The sequence below is a fragment of the Rhinopithecus roxellana genome, chromosome 2 (genome assembly GCF_007565055.1).
Source record: "Rhinopithecus roxellana isolate Shanxi Qingling chromosome 2, ASM756505v1, whole genome shotgun sequence".
NCBI classification, from domain to species: Eukaryota; Metazoa; Chordata; class Mammalia; order Primates; family Cercopithecidae; genus Rhinopithecus; species Rhinopithecus roxellana.
This window is the reverse complement of record NC_044550.1, coordinates 102,064,630-102,081,651: the sequence shown is the minus strand read 5'-3', so window position 1 is coordinate 102,081,651 and position 17,022 is coordinate 102,064,630. Positions and strand designations below refer to the sequence as shown.

At 36.1% G+C, this 17,022-nt stretch overlaps 2 protein-coding genes across 2 annotated transcripts in view; one reads left to right on the top strand and one right to left on the bottom strand.

Annotated features, from left to right (window-relative positions):
• Positions 1-13,026, bottom strand: part of GALNTL6 (polypeptide N-acetylgalactosaminyltransferase like 6) — a 1,271,092-nt gene extending 1,258,066 nt beyond the window's left edge. Inside the window, exons 1-2 of the mRNA XM_010363999.2 lie at positions 12,436-13,026; positions 11,711-12,017 (exon numbers count right to left, since the gene is read on the bottom strand). Of these exons, the coding sequence (XP_010362301.1) occupies positions 11,711-11,848 (138 nt within the window). The 5' untranslated portion in view covers positions 11,849-12,017; positions 12,436-13,026. The remainder of the gene's footprint in view (positions 1-11,710; positions 12,018-12,435) is intronic.
• LOC104662866 lies at positions 12,829-14,276 on the top strand. The gene has a single exon (XM_010363997.2). It carries the CDS (start codon positions 13,241-13,243, stop codon positions 13,730-13,732), a length of 492 nt encoding a protein of 163 aa, XP_010362299.1. The 5' UTR covers positions 12,829-13,240; the 3' UTR covers positions 13,733-14,276.
• The last annotated feature ends 2,746 nt before the right edge of the window (positions 14,277-17,022 follow it).

Below are 17,022 nucleotides of genomic sequence, written 5' to 3'. Positions count from 1 at the left end.
GAGGTTCCATATTTATCTTAAAGCTAGGGATGTTTTTCCATAGTAACAGGAGGCAAGTAGAGAATTGGGAAAACACCCATGCAAATGGCAGTGCTTTCTGGTTTGATGACATGAGTCGTGGTTCTCCCCAAATGAAAATCCTATACTCACAGTGAAGAATGAAGGAAGGCTACCTGCTAAGCATGATAAAAGAGGTGGTGGCACGGGAGATTTGAAGAGAGAAAGAAGACTGGAAAAAGCAGTTTCCGAAAACGAGGAAGAGAGCTGAATAGGAAAATGTAGAATGATTCTTTTCAGGTAGTTTATGTTTCACTGTGCCAGTTTATACTTTTAACTTATGAAAGATTGTCTCTGTTAAGGTGACACAACTAAGCTATATTTACTTTCTGATTGTATAGTTTGGAATAAAGTAACAGGTTCCAGCATTACAAACAAACCAGTGACAACAAAGAGCAACAGTAGAAGCCTTGAGTTAAAAAATATTTCTCACATCACACACATTGTAACAGTTGGAAATACGGTTATGCTCAACAGAATGTTTTATATGATGCAAAAGATTCCAGTTTTTGAAGTGTCTCAGCTTTCATCTATTCATTGGGCTAATAACTGATCAAATCAATCCTATGTGAAACTTGTCTTTTAAAGGAAAAGGAGGAAAAGAGAAGGCTCTAAGAAGCCGAGAAGAGGAGAGAAGAGGTGTAAAGTGATAAGAGTTGCTCGTGTTTCTGCATTTTTTTTTTTTTTTTTGAGCTCTATCTACTGGTTTCCCTGATGCTTATTTTCCTCTCTGTATTTCACATATTAGAACTCAAGATCTTTGTCTTGGAATGCCAAGGATCTTCCAAAAAATGTAATTTCCTTTGGCTTGTGAAAGAAAAGTTAAAAGTTTCTATGTAAGTGAAGAGAGGGGACAATTTCATTACGTAGTTGTTAATCTGACACCATTCTGCTAGGCTATCTACAAAATGGTAAAATTCACTCGGCTAGGGAACAGAAGCATTTTTATCTTCCCCCACCACTTAGTTTTACACAGCTTTCCATTCCCCTGTCTTTCTGGCCAGCTGGCTTCTTGGAAGCACTAGAAGAGGGCGTGAGAAAGCACTTCCTTCATCAAGTTACTCAACTGTGGTCTCCAACCGCATCGTTCTTCATTTTTCCAATTCTACCTGACTGTTGGATGCAACCAAAGCAACAACCTTAAAACTCAAGTTAGATGAAATAATGAAGTATTCAGCCCTAAAGACATTCTTCTATAATTGTCTTTGGCAACTAGACTGATTTAATGACACAATTTTAAAAAGATTGTTTTTTCCCTGAGGGCAGAATACATGTTCAGAAATTAACACCATGTAGTGAGAACAGAACTAAAAATACAAGGGGAAAGGTCATCAAAATAGCATTCGTTGCTGATTGCATATTCTGGGAAGAGCTACACTCTCTGTTGAAATCTAGTTTGCTTCTGACATGTGGGACCACATGCGACCTTACTTCAAGTTACAACATTTTTTAAAATAAGTGCCGTATTATTTTCTGTATGGTCTACTCAAGAATTTAAAAAGTGAAAGAAGAAGTTAAACATGATTCAAACACTTTTAAAAACTACTTTAAAAATACAAAAATATCAAGAGGCATTGATGGATCTAGAAACAAAAAATAAAAATAAAAATGCAAAAGTGTATCCAAAACGGGAATCATATTCATGATGGTTCATGAAAGAAAGTGTGTGGGAACATGTTTTTTCTCTTTTTCCAATCTTAACTTTCTAGAATTCTAACAAGTAATAATAGGAACATGCTTTTTCTCTTTCTCCAATCTTAATTTTCTAGAATTCTAACAAGTAATAAAAGATAACATTTTAAATAGATTAACATGTACAATCCAGTTTTCTAAGCATTTTATGCAGATTAACTTATTAAAGCTTTATACCAGCTAAATCCAGTAGACACTCTTTTTATACTCTTTTTAGAAATGAGAAATCTAAGACACAGGGAAGATAAGTAACTTGATCAAGGTCTTTGAGTAGTTAAATAATGGAACTGGAGCTAACACCAGGGAACCTAGAGCTAGTGTCCGTGCCCTTCACCACTGTGCATATTGGCTTTCATAGTTAAATGATTATATCATTTCTTGTGTTGCAATGATCTAAGATATTTCCGATGTAGTTGTAATATATGGTGAACTTTATATAATCTCAATAGTTGACACTGATAGAAAAATTCCTGTACTACCCTGACAAGTTTTTTCAATCTCTTTGCATTTGTAATATAAGATAGTACTATTATATATATATATATATATATATATATATATATATATATATAATGGATTTGTGTTGAGGACTTAAGAGCAGTTTAATACAGTGTCAGAGAAATGTTAGAAGCTCAATAAATGTGACCTTAAAGTTTATTAATGTGTAGACTTTTATTTTTACTTTTATTATAATCAGTTTATCCTTTTATTATTAATATATTATCTTAGTATTTTTGGCAACTGAATATTAGCTGCATTAAGTACCACCACCCACCCATCTATCCCCACCTACTATATTATACTTAAGTACACTCTTGCTTGTTTATTTCTTTGTTTCCTTCATGCTGTGTGTCTGGTCATCAGCATTTATGTTGACAGGTAGCTTGCTTACTTATTGACAAGGTGGCTGTATGGTTTCCTGACATCTCCTTTCAGTACTATAGCCTTCAATCTTTTTCATAAGATTATATAAACTATAATAAATATCTGATTTTCCATCTGTCATCTTTCTAGCTAAGACATCTATTATATATATATGTGTGTATATATACATATATTATATATATATATTTTACAGTGTATAGGCTATTTCAGAAATTTTTAATTACTTGTCTAAAGTAGTAAGATATCTGCCTGGGAAAAAAATCTCAGACATTCCTGCCAGGAGAAACATTCAAACTATTAAAAGCATAGACTCTAAATTTACCTTTTAGATAATAACCATTGCTGCTTCTCTTTTTGCTTTATTTCAGTTGACTACCTCCACCCTCCTTGAGACTGTCCCCTTAATCTCTCAGGGCATCAGCCTTCATCTGACTTGTATCTTACCAACCAGGGTCCCACATCCAGCCATTTACATCAATGCTGACCTCACCAGTATCCTTTATCCATCTTAAAAATATAAGATATTTTAGTTAAATATTTAGTCTTACCATTTAATCTAGTATAATTTTGTTTAAATTTCTATAATTGTGTGTAACTATAATCAAGAGAATACCAGGAACGAATTATTCAAGCCTAATAACCTTTTGAAACCCTTAAACAATGTGGCTGTTAACATTGCCAATTAGTTTCTCTTTCTATAAATCCAGAGCTCATGGACTCAAATTCAGTCTTTGTGCCTTCCTTACTTGTGAATTCAGTTACACAGAAGAGCTTCTCAATGAATTTGGGGGATGATTAAATACTAAAGATACAGAGGACTTAGAGTGGAACCAACTATAAACATCACACAATAACTTACATATTTTTTACCTCTTCTAAACTCTAAATGATTTGAGCATGTATTTATTGTAAAACCATGTAATCCAGCCTTATATTAAAGTGTGTATTTGCCTTTCTTAACTAATAGATTCTAAGTTAATTGAAAACAGATTTATGGTTTCATTGCTTATTTCCCTCAGGATCTATCCCAGTGTGGTGCATGTATTGCATATCCAAAAAAATATTGTATCAACAATAAAAGAAAAATTGATAGTAGTAGGTTTTATATATTTTATTATATCTTTATTAGGTGCACGCAATATTTAAGGTTATTTACTACCTTCAAATGGATGTTCTAAAAAGTCGAGAAGGTATAGATTGCTATTCGTAAATCTTCCCTCATTATTTATTATGTACCAAGCAATAATAAACATGTAATCCAATTATTTCTCTTAGCTACCCTATTATGAAGTAATTTTTGTGTTTCCATGTATGGGACTGAAGTTTAAACATGTTAAGTAGCATGCCCACAATTACATACTTCTGTAAGGGAATGAGGCCAACATACGAACTTGAAGTATCTGAACTCTCCTTTGCTTAGTGCAAACCGTATGTAATTTTTATAAGAAGAACTGCCACAATGCAATATGTTTTATCTGTCCTCTAACTCTACTGAAAAAAATGCTAACTCCATAAAGTAGCTGAATGATTTTGAGAGTTTTTATTTTACTTTTTCACTTTTTTTCTCCTGAATAATCCAGTCAAACTCATGACCAAGATTTAAACAGCAACAACAAAAGTAGTTCTCAGTTTCTTGCCTGTAATTAGTAAGAAGAAGAAAAAAAATTGCTTATATGTGAGTCATGGGCTTTATTTTTATAGGAAATGAGAGTAGTCACTACAAAGAAATATTTCTTCTCTTTTTTCTTTTTTTTATTAAAAACTTCAACTTTTGGATAGTTTTCAATACAATATATCAAGAACTAGTTTTAGTAATTTTTGTAATAAACAATAATATAAAAAATAAATTAAACTTATCAACTTATCCTTAAGCATGAAATCCAAAATGTTAAGAAAAATGTCCTTTTAGTTTCTAAAACTCTATTGACTGATTCAACAGTCCTCCCTACTAGATTCAACACATCCGTGACATTGCTCTGCTGTGCCCTCTTGACAATGTCTCTAAAAGAGAAGCCATCTGTAAATATTTATTAAACAAACACTAATTACGTTAGTAAAGGCAATGATTGTTTATAAACACTTGTGTGTAATAACAAAATATGTATCCGTTAAGCCTCCTTATATGCTGTTAAAGATGCTAAGCGTTTAATCCTCATTATAACACTACGAAAAAGGTATTATCACCTTCATTTTATTAATAAGAAAACTGATCTAGGGAAGATCCATAAGTTCTTAAATGTCACAACGTACTAAGCCAGAATTTGTAAGCCCAAATAATTTGATTCTAGAGACTACATGCTGACCTACTAAAAAAGAACAAGACTCAGTACTACAGAAATTCTGATATTTCTCCTTAAGTTCAATTGGATTTTCCAGCTGGGGAGACACGTCAGAAATAAGGGCAAAGGGTTAGGAGTGGGGGCTCGTGCTTGCAATCCCAGCACTTTGGGAGGCTGAAGTGGGGGGAATCTCTTGACACCAGGAGTTGGAGACCAGCCTGGGTAACATAGTGAAACCCCGTCTCTACAAAAAAAAATTTTAAAAAGTTATCCAGGTATCATGGCGCCCGCCTGTGTCCCAGCTACTTGGAAGGCTGAGGCAGGAGGACTGCTTGAGCCCAGGAGGGTAAGGCTGCAGTGAGCTACAATTGCACCACTACACTCTAGTCAGGGTGACAGAGTGACACCTTGTCTTATGGAAAAATAAATAAATATATGAGGGAAAAGGAAAGGCCACCTACTAAAACTTAGGTGGCATACTTAACAATTTGGTCATTTTTAATATGATGGAAACATTCAAAACTATTATAATTTTCTCCAGATTTCTAGATTTCAAGTATTGAAATCATAGTCCATGAGTATTTGAATATTTGAAATAATTCAGAGTTAGCCCTCTTAGTCCTTATTGAGAAACCACCAGTCCTTAAGACAGGTGGTAGCTATTATCATGCTCTATAACAAGCAGAATTGTGTTAATTATATTACATTATAACAGTGACTCTCCTATTTATAATCTGTGCCATACTAACATGCTAAATACTCATTGTGAGTTTCACACTTGCTAAGTAGATGTAAGCATTTCTAGAGATGGATGCATTTTCTTTATCTTTCTGCATACTTTTCTAGAATAATTCATTTCAATGGTGCTTCAGATTCTCCTAACTACCTATTGTGGATTCAAAGCATTAGAAAAAACAAAAAGTTATGGAAGTTAAAAATATTGCTGAAAACAAAACAGTTGGGTGGATTTAATTTTTCTTTGTAAGTGAAACTATGCACATGGGTATATGTACTATGTGTATGTCTGTTGCTAAATGAATTAATAAAACAAATACATTTTATTTGATGGTACCAATAATTCAGTTCACATCTTTTTGTCCTACCACACTGGAAGCAAAAAACTTGGTGGAAACATTGATGTGCTTTACCTTGAATTCATCATTAACCCTAAATATACCTTTATTTGTTCACCCTCTTTCTGATGCCATTTTGCTTGTTAAGCAGTGACAGACATCAATACATTAGTGAGGAAAGTTAGAGTTAATGATGCCTTGAAGTTTTGTGAATGCTTGTCCTTCTTTACAACCTTTAAATGAACCCTATATAGATATATTTTTGTGTCTATCTAAATACATATTTCCATAGCACACAGGTTTGTTATTTGTTGTTTTTTGCTGTCCATTCAAGCATTACAATTACATTTTGAGATAATTTAGAAATCATTAGCTGTAGAGTGAGGTGATAAGGAGAGCAAGTTTAGGACAGTGCATCTTTAATGTCATCCTCAGAACCTTCTATTTCTTTGCACATTTGCACCTTTGTTTAGTAACAGTAATTTTGTAAACAAATACAAATATGAGCAAAAGAAAAGAACATGGTCTCCTTAGATGATTTGAAAGATCTGAAGTTTCCAGAGCGAAAACTCTTCCCCATAAGCAAGCCAATCAAGGGAGAAATGGGAATGCATGATGCACCAAACATATCTAAGTCTGATTCTATATTCCACTTACATCTTGTGATGCCTTCTCGTAATTTTAAGTTTTATCTCCTCCTGTAATGTTCTTGCTGATGTCCCTTAGCTTGTCTTTCATTTGTGTAAAAATGTTGCAAGGAGAGACATGGCTGCAAACTTTCTAAGGGTTGTCATGGCTACTCCTGGCAAACAAACAAAAAAATTCAATCCTTTCTTCTACACCACTTAAATCACTCAACCTTTCTCACACTTTTCCTATATATTCCAACTTGATTTGGCTCCTTTGATAGGCAAAACTTATAGGAAGCTAATTGATTCAGCACAGCTTGTCCAACTCAGAAATGAACAGAGGGGAAAAAATCATCTTTCTTTTTTTGTTACCAGATTGTGAACAGAAGACTGTTTTACACTCTGTCTCCCATGGGGCAATGTGATGAACTAATCATGTAGTGATCTACCAGGTCACAGCAAACAATTAAGATACTTGTTACAGTGTTCCGTGTAGTGCCACCCTGTAGTGATTGTGAATGGATTTTCCATAAAGTCAAGAAAAGGTCCTTTAAAACCCTAATTTCAAATCTACATCTTAGCTAATTAAGAACACTGTGGCTCAAACTAATGTGTCATTTCACATCTAGTGTATTGATAATGTGCCATCCTGAGTGTAGGTGTAAATTTTTCCTCCTGTCCTTAGCTCTTCCAAATTCTAAGGTATTTGCTGAAAAAGGAACACAGACATATTTTACAGCTTTAGTGATCAGCATGATAAAAAATAATGCATAAGGCAGTTTGCATACACTGAGCACCAATTACCTGATATTTTCATGTTATAAAATGAGTTTTAAAAGTCACTGGAAAAAAATTTTTGTTCAAAAAGAAGGCTCCCCCTGCAGTGTAGGGCTGATTAACATTAGATGAATTAGACAAAGATGCTAAGGTATCCCCTTCAGAATATTTTTTTTTAATGGAAGTAAAGTCATATATCTGTCAAGCATAGTTTACAAGTGAATCTGACAGAAACAATGCATTACCTCACAATGTTTTCCATGTATAAGGTGTGATCTCTCAGGACTTTATTCATCTTGTTATGTGACACGTACGAATAGCCCTACTTTAAAAAGAGAAATTCTGAAATTCAAATAAATAATAAGATTCCACAATTTCAAAGAGACATAGAGGATCTAGGCTTTTTTTTTTTTTTTTTTTTTTTTTTTTTTTTTAATGTGGTAGAAAATCTAGGACAAGATAAGCTTCTAAAATCATTCTGAACAGTTTTAAGGAAGTCTGTTTTAAAATTATAAGATTTGGGCCCTCATTTTTATTTCAAAAATTGCAAGATCCTCTTCATATTCTAAATATTCTTGAATTATGTCTGTAATTAATATTATTTCCAAGTTAGTTGTTAAATTACTATTACCATTACTTTTTTTTGGAATTTGGGGTTTTTAAAAATGTATTTAGGAAAAAGTATTTGGTGCTAGGTTTTTTTCACATATTCTTGAATAAGTGATTAAGAAAAGAGAAACACAATAAGACTGGATATAGTAGCTTTGTTCTAAAGTATAGCATTATTCTATATGCAATCCTAATTCACAGTTTATGACCTAAATGTGTAAGTGGTATTTAATTCAAATACAGCTGAAACAAGAGAAGAGGAGCATTTCAAATGTTTCAACAGAAAAATGAAGCTAAGAATTACTGTACAGTGATTATATAGCAATCATTCTCAGCTAAATATATTATCAATAGATTCTTTTAATATACATATATATTTCTAAATGACATAAAGGAGATACTTATTTCATCCCAATAACAAAAAAGAGACAAAATTAAGTCAATTGAAAATAACACATCACAATTATAATAATGTACAACATCTAAATAAAAATTTAAAAACACTTTATAATTTTTATAAAATCTTAAAATCTCAAAAACTTCGTATTTATTTCAGTGACTTGATTTCAAGTTTGCAGAGCCCAAACCATAAAAAGCTTTTAATTGTGTTGTGTTATTAAAACTGTTGTATCGATCCTCTTTGGTTTTCTGAGAGCAAAGGAAAAAGAAAAACTTCGAAATAAATAACTTGGTAATTTTTACATCTTTGTTTCATTTTCTGCAACATTGATGCAGAAAATTTTTAAATATTAGAAAGTTATCTTACATTTATTTTTAAATGAAGGTCTAGAAAATACAAACTATTAATGTGTAATCAGAGAGTAGATTTGAGGAAAAAATATGTTAAATACTAAATATTGTGAAAATTAATCCACGTGGTTCCCATCATTGTTTCCTGTTTCATTTCCCTTTATTTTATTTAGTTCAGATTGCAGAATTAGTACAATTCATACTCAATACTAGATAGAAAAATTACTAGTGATATGATCTGCTAAAATATGAATAATGCATATTTTAAAAGTATTAGCCATTCCATAATTTTGAATTTCCATACATTAATTTTTTCCCCTGTAACCTTTTCTAATAATTAAGCTATTTAAAACAGTGCAAGTTTTTCAGTTCTTATGACCACTACCACATGATACTTAGAACTAGAACCCCTGGCTGTTTTACACATAAGTGCTGTAAAAATAGTTCACTCATTTGGGCACGTGACTTGTTTGACTAGCATCAGTACTTATTGCTGTCAGTGCTTCGATCTGCACATTATCTTCACCCTCAGCATTTTGCAACTTGGAGAGAAATATGGTAATAAATGGTTTCTGGAGAACATTTAGCAATTAACCATGAAAATGTCCTTTAAAAATTAATTGCTAAATTGAAATAACATATTACCCACTAGCCAAATTATGTTTCAATTTAAAAACCTATGTGTTTAGTCACCTTGCTAACATTGAAATATATATACATTAGCCAAATATTACATCACAATATTAAGCATGTTTGAAAAGTTGCTTTTTATTTGTTCCAATATAAATATTAATTACTTAACTCTTACTTACCCAAAACTTGCTTATTGAGGACAACATATCCTAATTTTCCTTCTAATTATAATAAATAATAGAATAAAACCAATGAGAACTGTTTCTAGTTTACAATGAATTCAATCTTTCTGTAAGTAATCAATTAATTTCTACCTTTTAAATTTTATATTTTAATCTATAAAAAGTATTAGTTTTAAAACTTTTAGGTAATATTAAAGTAGATGATTGACTTTCATTTTAGGGCTTATTTTCTTTCCCACTTGGTTTCAAAGCCTTTGCATAGGGTTATTAAATTGGAAGGTCATACAATATCCATCAATCTCAGTTATTTATTCTACAGTATATGAAACTTCTCTTGCCACCCCATGTCTTTTATACCCATTACTTTATTACCTGAAATTAAGTATCATTTGCACTACAGAAGAACCAGAAATAAGGAAACAGTCTTAATTATAATAATGACAGATCAGAGACTTAAACTGTCACAGTAATTTTTTTATGCTACTAGACAAACAATTTTCTCATTCAGCGTCAAAATTAATAGAGCCAATGTGAAAGTTGTAAGAATCTCATTAATAAAATTAATTAGTGTTTTATGTTAGCTATACCAGCAAATACTTCAGATGGTTATTGCTAATTGAATTAGCAAATTTCAAGAAAAAATAATTTTGCCTTTCTTATTTTACCAGTATAGAATGGAGATTTTACACAATAGCATAGTGACTATTAAAGTTATTAAAATCCTGTTTTACATCAAAGGTTGAATGATGTAAATAAGAACAAAAAAAGTTTCACATCCAAAGTGTCCATCTTCTTTTTTTTCACTGGAATGACAAAACAGAATATACTTCAAACCAAAACAGAATATATTTCAAACCAAAGTTGAATTCCTATTAGAAAGGATAATAAATATTAACAACTAAATGAAAATATGTCAACATTTATCCTCAAAATAACAATCCACAGAAAATCCTTGGACAACTCATTCTCTTTAAAGTTTAGAGACTGGTAATGACTTTTTGTCATGATGAGAAAGCAGATTACCTCTTTATATTTCACAACTAACCACTGTGCAAAAAGAAAATTAAACTTCATTAAGTATAAGAGCAAATATTTAATGGCCATTACTATATACTGCTGTTTTCCAGGAATGGACTGCTTCAACATTTTCTATGTGTGGAAAGTGTAGAATGTTCATGGGTGATGACCCTTGAAAATAACAATATTAATATTCCAAGGCGATGCACAGGACTAACTGAAACAGTGGTATATCAATATCATGAAGAAGGCTGCATTCTGTTGTTAAAAGTTTAATTATGGAAGCTATTTTATTTATTAATAAACAAGGAGTTCGACAACATTGATTTTCATCAACATTTTGGGAAGTCTCGTTTTCATTATTGTTCACTTGGGAACACAGTTATTTTGATGCATGTTAAGTCATGAGGTACATACATACTAATGAGTAACATATTAAGTAGAAAGAAAACATATTATACTACATATCTTTAGTATGGGTGTTTCCAGTATGACAGCAAGCTGTTAGCAACATACTGTTATCAAGCGACTGTGAAACGGAATGAACATCCTTAATAACTCTGCCTGTGTACCCCATGGCAGCACCTTAGCAACAGGGGAGACGAAAGAGAGACTTTAAGTTTCGACAGGGTAAAAAGCTGTTGCTAAGCAAAATTTACAACCAAAATACTGAAAAGTGTAGCTTGATTTTTAAAGAACCACTTCACAATCTTAATGATTTAGTTGGTCTAATTCACCCTAACATAGACTTGCATGCCAAATGGAAACCAAAAACCTATCCTTGTCACTAAACTTGCACCAAACCCACTCCCACCTCCATAGTTAAACAGTTACCTTTCATCCACCTCAAGTCAAAATCAACCTAAGACCAATGGTGAAAGATTATCTTCTTTTCTTCTTGACCTCTCTTATACTTCTTTACTAGTTGTACATGTCACGGTGTTACTGGCTGCAATCTTTAAAGAGCTACTTGCTTAAACCCCAAAGTCTCTAAAGTCTTGCAATAATCAGCTTTGTCAAGACTTGGGGGAAAACCCAAGGCGATCCCACAATGGGTTTCTGGAGTCCCCGCACCAGTATCACTACCTTACCAATCCTTCTGTGATCTTTCTCTGGGTGGCACTTACCTGCTGCTCCCCGGGTTCCGCTGACTTCACCAGGTGCTTATCCTTGTACAGAGACCAGAGACCAATGTTAGGCAGGAAAATTAAAGCCACCGTGAATAACAAAGTCATCTGCAGAAATCTCTTCTGTTTCCTCTTCATTGCAAATGGTAACAGAGAAGAAAAGTTAAAGGAGATGGCTCCCTGACTGCTTCTTGTGTTTAGTGTCAAATTCCTTTCCTCTCCCCTGCGAAGCACCAGAAACTGAGAAGCTACAAACTTTTGTTGCGTGCTCAGCACCAATCTGCACGATTCAGAGGGAGTTGGCCATCTGCAGAACAAACGCACAGTTACTTTCCCCCCAGAAAACTATGACGCAGGCATTATCTATTGGCTTAGAAATAAATGACTTGACTGAGGAAATCATTAAGCTCATTGACCTCCATTAATATAAAGCAATAGAGTAAATATGGTCGTTTCATTGACTAAAGGTAAGTTATGAAAAAGTCAACAGCATGCTAGATACTTAGGTAAATGGGAGTTTTTGTTGCTGCTGTTGTTCGCCCCCCACCCCCTTAGTGTAGGAGGGCTTGGTTGGGGTGGAGCGGGTTAGGAAAGAGAACTGAGAGGAACTGGCTCAACCCCTTCAAGTGTCAGGAAGAAAAGTGTCCGCTTTTGACATTGGAACAGCGTCACCTTCCTCGTCTTCCCTGAACATCTTTTCCAGTGCTCCCCTTGGGATAACCCACCTGAACTCAAGTTCAACTCCCTCCGGAGCCAGCTTGCCTGCGGGCTCCACCGGGATGCAGGGACTCCACCGGGATCCAGGCAGAACTCTGGTTCGGATGGAGGTCCACGAACTTCTGGACCTTCGCGCGCTGTCTACACGCTCCTCTGCAGGCAGAGGCTGGGAGCCCCGGGACCCTGGTGGAAAGGAGGCTACAGATGTCAGCGGAGTCCAGCCAGGAAGTGGTGGCGCCGCGACGTCCCTTCCTCGCGCGGTCCTAGGAATGCGATCCTCTGAGAAGTGAGCGCTCTGCCCATCAATCTCGTCCCTTCCCCCGGTGACGCTCTCACGCTCCACTGTTCATGTTACCATTCTTTTCCGGCAACTGAACGAACCCACAGGACCATCACGAGCACCTAAAGGGCAATATTTTTTAATATCCTCTTCTCGTAAAGGGGATGGAGGCGGAGAAACCGAAGTCTGTGCTGGGCTTGGAGGCCGGCGAGGGCGCTGCGAGGAGGAGCGGAAGGCGGAGATGCGCCGCGGCTGCACCCGGCCGCCGGCACTCCACTCCCCGGCGCCTGCCTTCCGCGAAGACGTAGCTGGTGTCTGCCACGTGCGGGAACCCGGAGCCCGGGAAGGGAGGGCAGGCCGCCTGGCGGGGGTGGGCAATGCCGCCCGGCCTCCAGACGCTATATAAACAGACCCGGACGCGAGGCAGCGGCGGAGGGCGAGCGTGACGCTGGAGGAGGAGTGGGAGCTCCCAGCCTGCGCGGGTCCTCTCTTTCCCTGCCAGGGCTTTTCCGGGTAATCTGGGACCGACAGGGATGCCAGTACCCCGTCATCTCACCCAAAGGGCGCCAGGCCAGAGATTCCAGGGGAAAAGTCGCCGGCTGCAGGCGGGTGTCCCAGGAATTCCTCCATGGTGCCGGCTGGAGCGCGGCGAGCCGTGGCGCGGCGGCTGCGGGAGGAGGAGGCGACCCGGGGCTGGGCCGGTCCCGGGGAGAGGGGATCCCCCGGGCCGCGCGTCCCGCCGTTCAGGCCAGGTAGGGGGTGGGGAAGGAGGAGGAAGAGGATCCCGAAGCAAGGTAGAGCTGAGGCTCAGAGTTCTCAGGCAGCAGCTGCTGGAGGACACCGTGGAGACCCAAGGCGGCTCTCTTCGGGTCTGCAAACACCCGGGGCCCCGGTTAAGATTTGGCAGTGCCACCCTGCTCCTCCCCCGCCTTTCACGACCGCACTCCGCGCGCCTTGTCACTGCGAGGGCTACCTGTCCTCGCACACTCCTCCGCGATGGCCAGAAAACGTGGGGACCGAGATAAGACTCTGGCAGATGGCACTCCTCCCTCCACCTAACATATCAATGCACCAACGCCCCTGACCGCACACGCAGGAACCTGTGGCAGCCTCACCAAGGGACAGCGTGCCCAGCACCGTGCACTGGGCACTCTTGGATCTGGAGCTCACAACTCCGGAAGGAATGGGGACTTAGATGAGGTGACAGACATGCATGCAATGCAGGCTGAATGCGCCTGTCTAGAGCCAAAAAGAAACGCCATAGTCACCTCTTTGTTACAACCTGAATATGATATCCACATGCTTGGGGTAGATAAGCTTGTGGACTTCAGACTGTATTTTCTCTTTCCCTTCTTTCTTCTTTCTCACCCTCACCTCTGTCACTCCCTCCTTTTCTGCTCGTCCTATCTCTTCCTCCCCTTTCTACTGGCTCTCACTCTAGTGTCTCACTTGAGAAAGACCTAGATTTGAGTGGGAAGAGTTATGCCTTAAACTGTTCGCATTAGAAATTCAAAATGTATTTGAACAATGTAAATGGACTGTATGCATCAATAAAGGGCTATGCTGTAATATTTGTTTTCGTGAATCACTTGAATTTTGAAATAGAATGAAAACATATTTAATAAATGTTGTTGAATGTGTCCTTTATATCAAGACCAATTACCTTTAAATTTTATATAAATGCAACTTAATCTAGAGTGTAAGAGACTTAATTCTTCACCCCCACCCCCACACATACACTTTGCCTTTTGTAGTCTGCATTATTTTCTAACCTTCTTTTTCTCTCTAAGGAAGTGCAGTTTTGAAACACAGAAATATGAATTCTGGGAAGCAACATAGCAGGGAGAGGTTTCCTGGGAATATTGTCAGGTGCTCAAGGAAATAAATTTAGAGAATCATTTAATTATATTGGATATATTTTTAAGTACTGATACAGTTATTACTTTTCAAAGTTAAATAACTCAAAAGTGAACTTGGAATTAAAAAAATAAAATCTTTCACATTTTAAACAATACCTTAAAAAATAGTCTTGGATCAGGAATGGGCATACTATCATTCTATTTGTTGAATCCAGGGTGTTGAGCTGAAACATGCTTCATTACTGTTAAACTAGTAAATGGTCTTGCATACAGCACCCATTCAGAGAAAACCATTAATTACAGTGAGTGGACATAATCACTGCTACTTCCCCAATCAAGTACATGCAGAATACATGGTAGAAACTGAAAGGAGAAAATTACTGTGTTCACCTCTGTTTTACAGCGTAGTTCCAGACCATAACTTTAGCTTTTTCTCCTTTTCTGTATAATTTATTTGTTTTTGATTTAGAGCATAATTTCTCTTTTCCCTTCAGTCTGGTATTCTTTCACTATTCCTCATGTAAATTACTAACAGATGACAATGTGTCTAAAACTGATAGTTTAGATTTAGTTTACAAACAAAAAAACTCCAGATGACAGTTAACTTTTTTGCTCAATCCAGATTAAATGCCAATATAAATGTGTGTGGGTATTGTATGTATATAATATATGTGCATATCACATATTATATTAGATGTAATATAATGTATGTATAATATATGTGTATATTATATATATAATGCACATGGACATGGTCTTTTAAATTTTGACTTATATAGAAAGACACCTGTTCTATGCTCTATTTACACTCCCATTCTGTTAGGATTCAACTGGCAACCTCAGGTTATCAGAGTCCCATGCCGCTAATAATGTACTAATAGCTATAGGGACACATGGAAAGAAAACAGAGCAATATTCAGTGACTTTGAATAACTTACACTCTAGTTGAAAATGCAACATAAAGACAATTGAAATAAATTACCAAAGGTGCTTGGTACAAACCTTAAATTGAGCCAAATTTAAACCCTATATTTAAGGAAACAGGAGGACGTTGTTTCAGTTATCTCTCTACTTCAAATTGTAGCCACTTAAAACAAATTATTTTATTATTTCTCTTATGATTCTGTGCATTGAATAGACTCAGCTGGGTGGTTGCACTTCCTGTGACACAGGCTGAGGCCCAGGAGGTTGAATGGGCTGAGCCAAGATGGCTACTTACATGGCTGACGGTTGGCACTGACTGTCAGCTAGGGGGTCATGGGGCTGTCCACTGAAGTTCCTCAGCTTCCCTCCATATGGCCCCTGCATGTGGCCTGAGCTTCTCATAACATGGTAGCTAGTATTCAAGAGAGAGCAACCCAAGAACCTGTGTTCCAAGAGGGAGAAAAAAAAAAAACGGCCAAGTCCTCTTAAAAGCTAAGCCCAGAACTGGCACAGCCTCTCTTAGGGAGCAGTCACTGGACAAGCCCAGATTCCAGGATGAGGTGGAGGTACGGGATAAAATTAACATCTCACTGAAAAGTTTGACAGAGAATGTGTGGTCATTCTTAATCCACTTTAGATATTCAAAGGCATGGAAGTAGGGATTTATAAATAAGGACTAACCGGATTAGAAACCGGATGATGGGGAGTAGTATGGAAAGGTACAGTAGAATTGTTCAATTGCTACAAAGATAGTGAAATGACTTGACTTTAGGGTAGAAAGACTTTTATTATCCTTATATTTTTAAAAATATGATGACATAAATGGAACTTTATTTGAAAGACATGCATTCATGATTTTGCTCTGTTAGCAGATATTTTCATAAGAACTAGTTAAAAGGTTTACATCTGGAAAGATAATGCCTGGAGAAAGTCTATTGTTTCACAAACCAAGAGAGTCATCAGCAACAAATTTTGGGGTATGAGTTTTTACCCCAACAGTTTAGAGTTGCAAGTTGGTAAATTTTGTTGTTGAACATAATAACAAGCCTGTAGGAGAAAATGTAAATTGAGTTATTTTTAAGGTTATAAAATAGTTACTATTTAAAATTTTAAGAAATTATATTGAAATTTATCAGTTCTCTTTGATCTTGAAATGGTAGGGTTTATTTTCATATAGATTTGAATGTTTTCCAAGCTTTTCTTATCAGAAGGCACAAGCACTAAAACATAAAGATAATGTGTGTAGAAATGAAGATACATTCATACTTCTTTTATCTAATAGAGATCCCTGGAATACGAAAACTCTTGAAAGCTTTCACTCTGGATAAACTATCAGGATACTTTCTTATTACTCTGTATTTGGCTAAATTACCCGTTTCTGAAAAAAACAAACAAACAAAAAAAAAAAAACAAAAAATTCTGCAGTGAAAAAGGAGAGATAAATGTACTAAATAGTAATTTTAATAAAAAGACATTTAAATTATACAATTCATCTTGTGTAATTAAAATAAGATACAATACTAAAATATTCC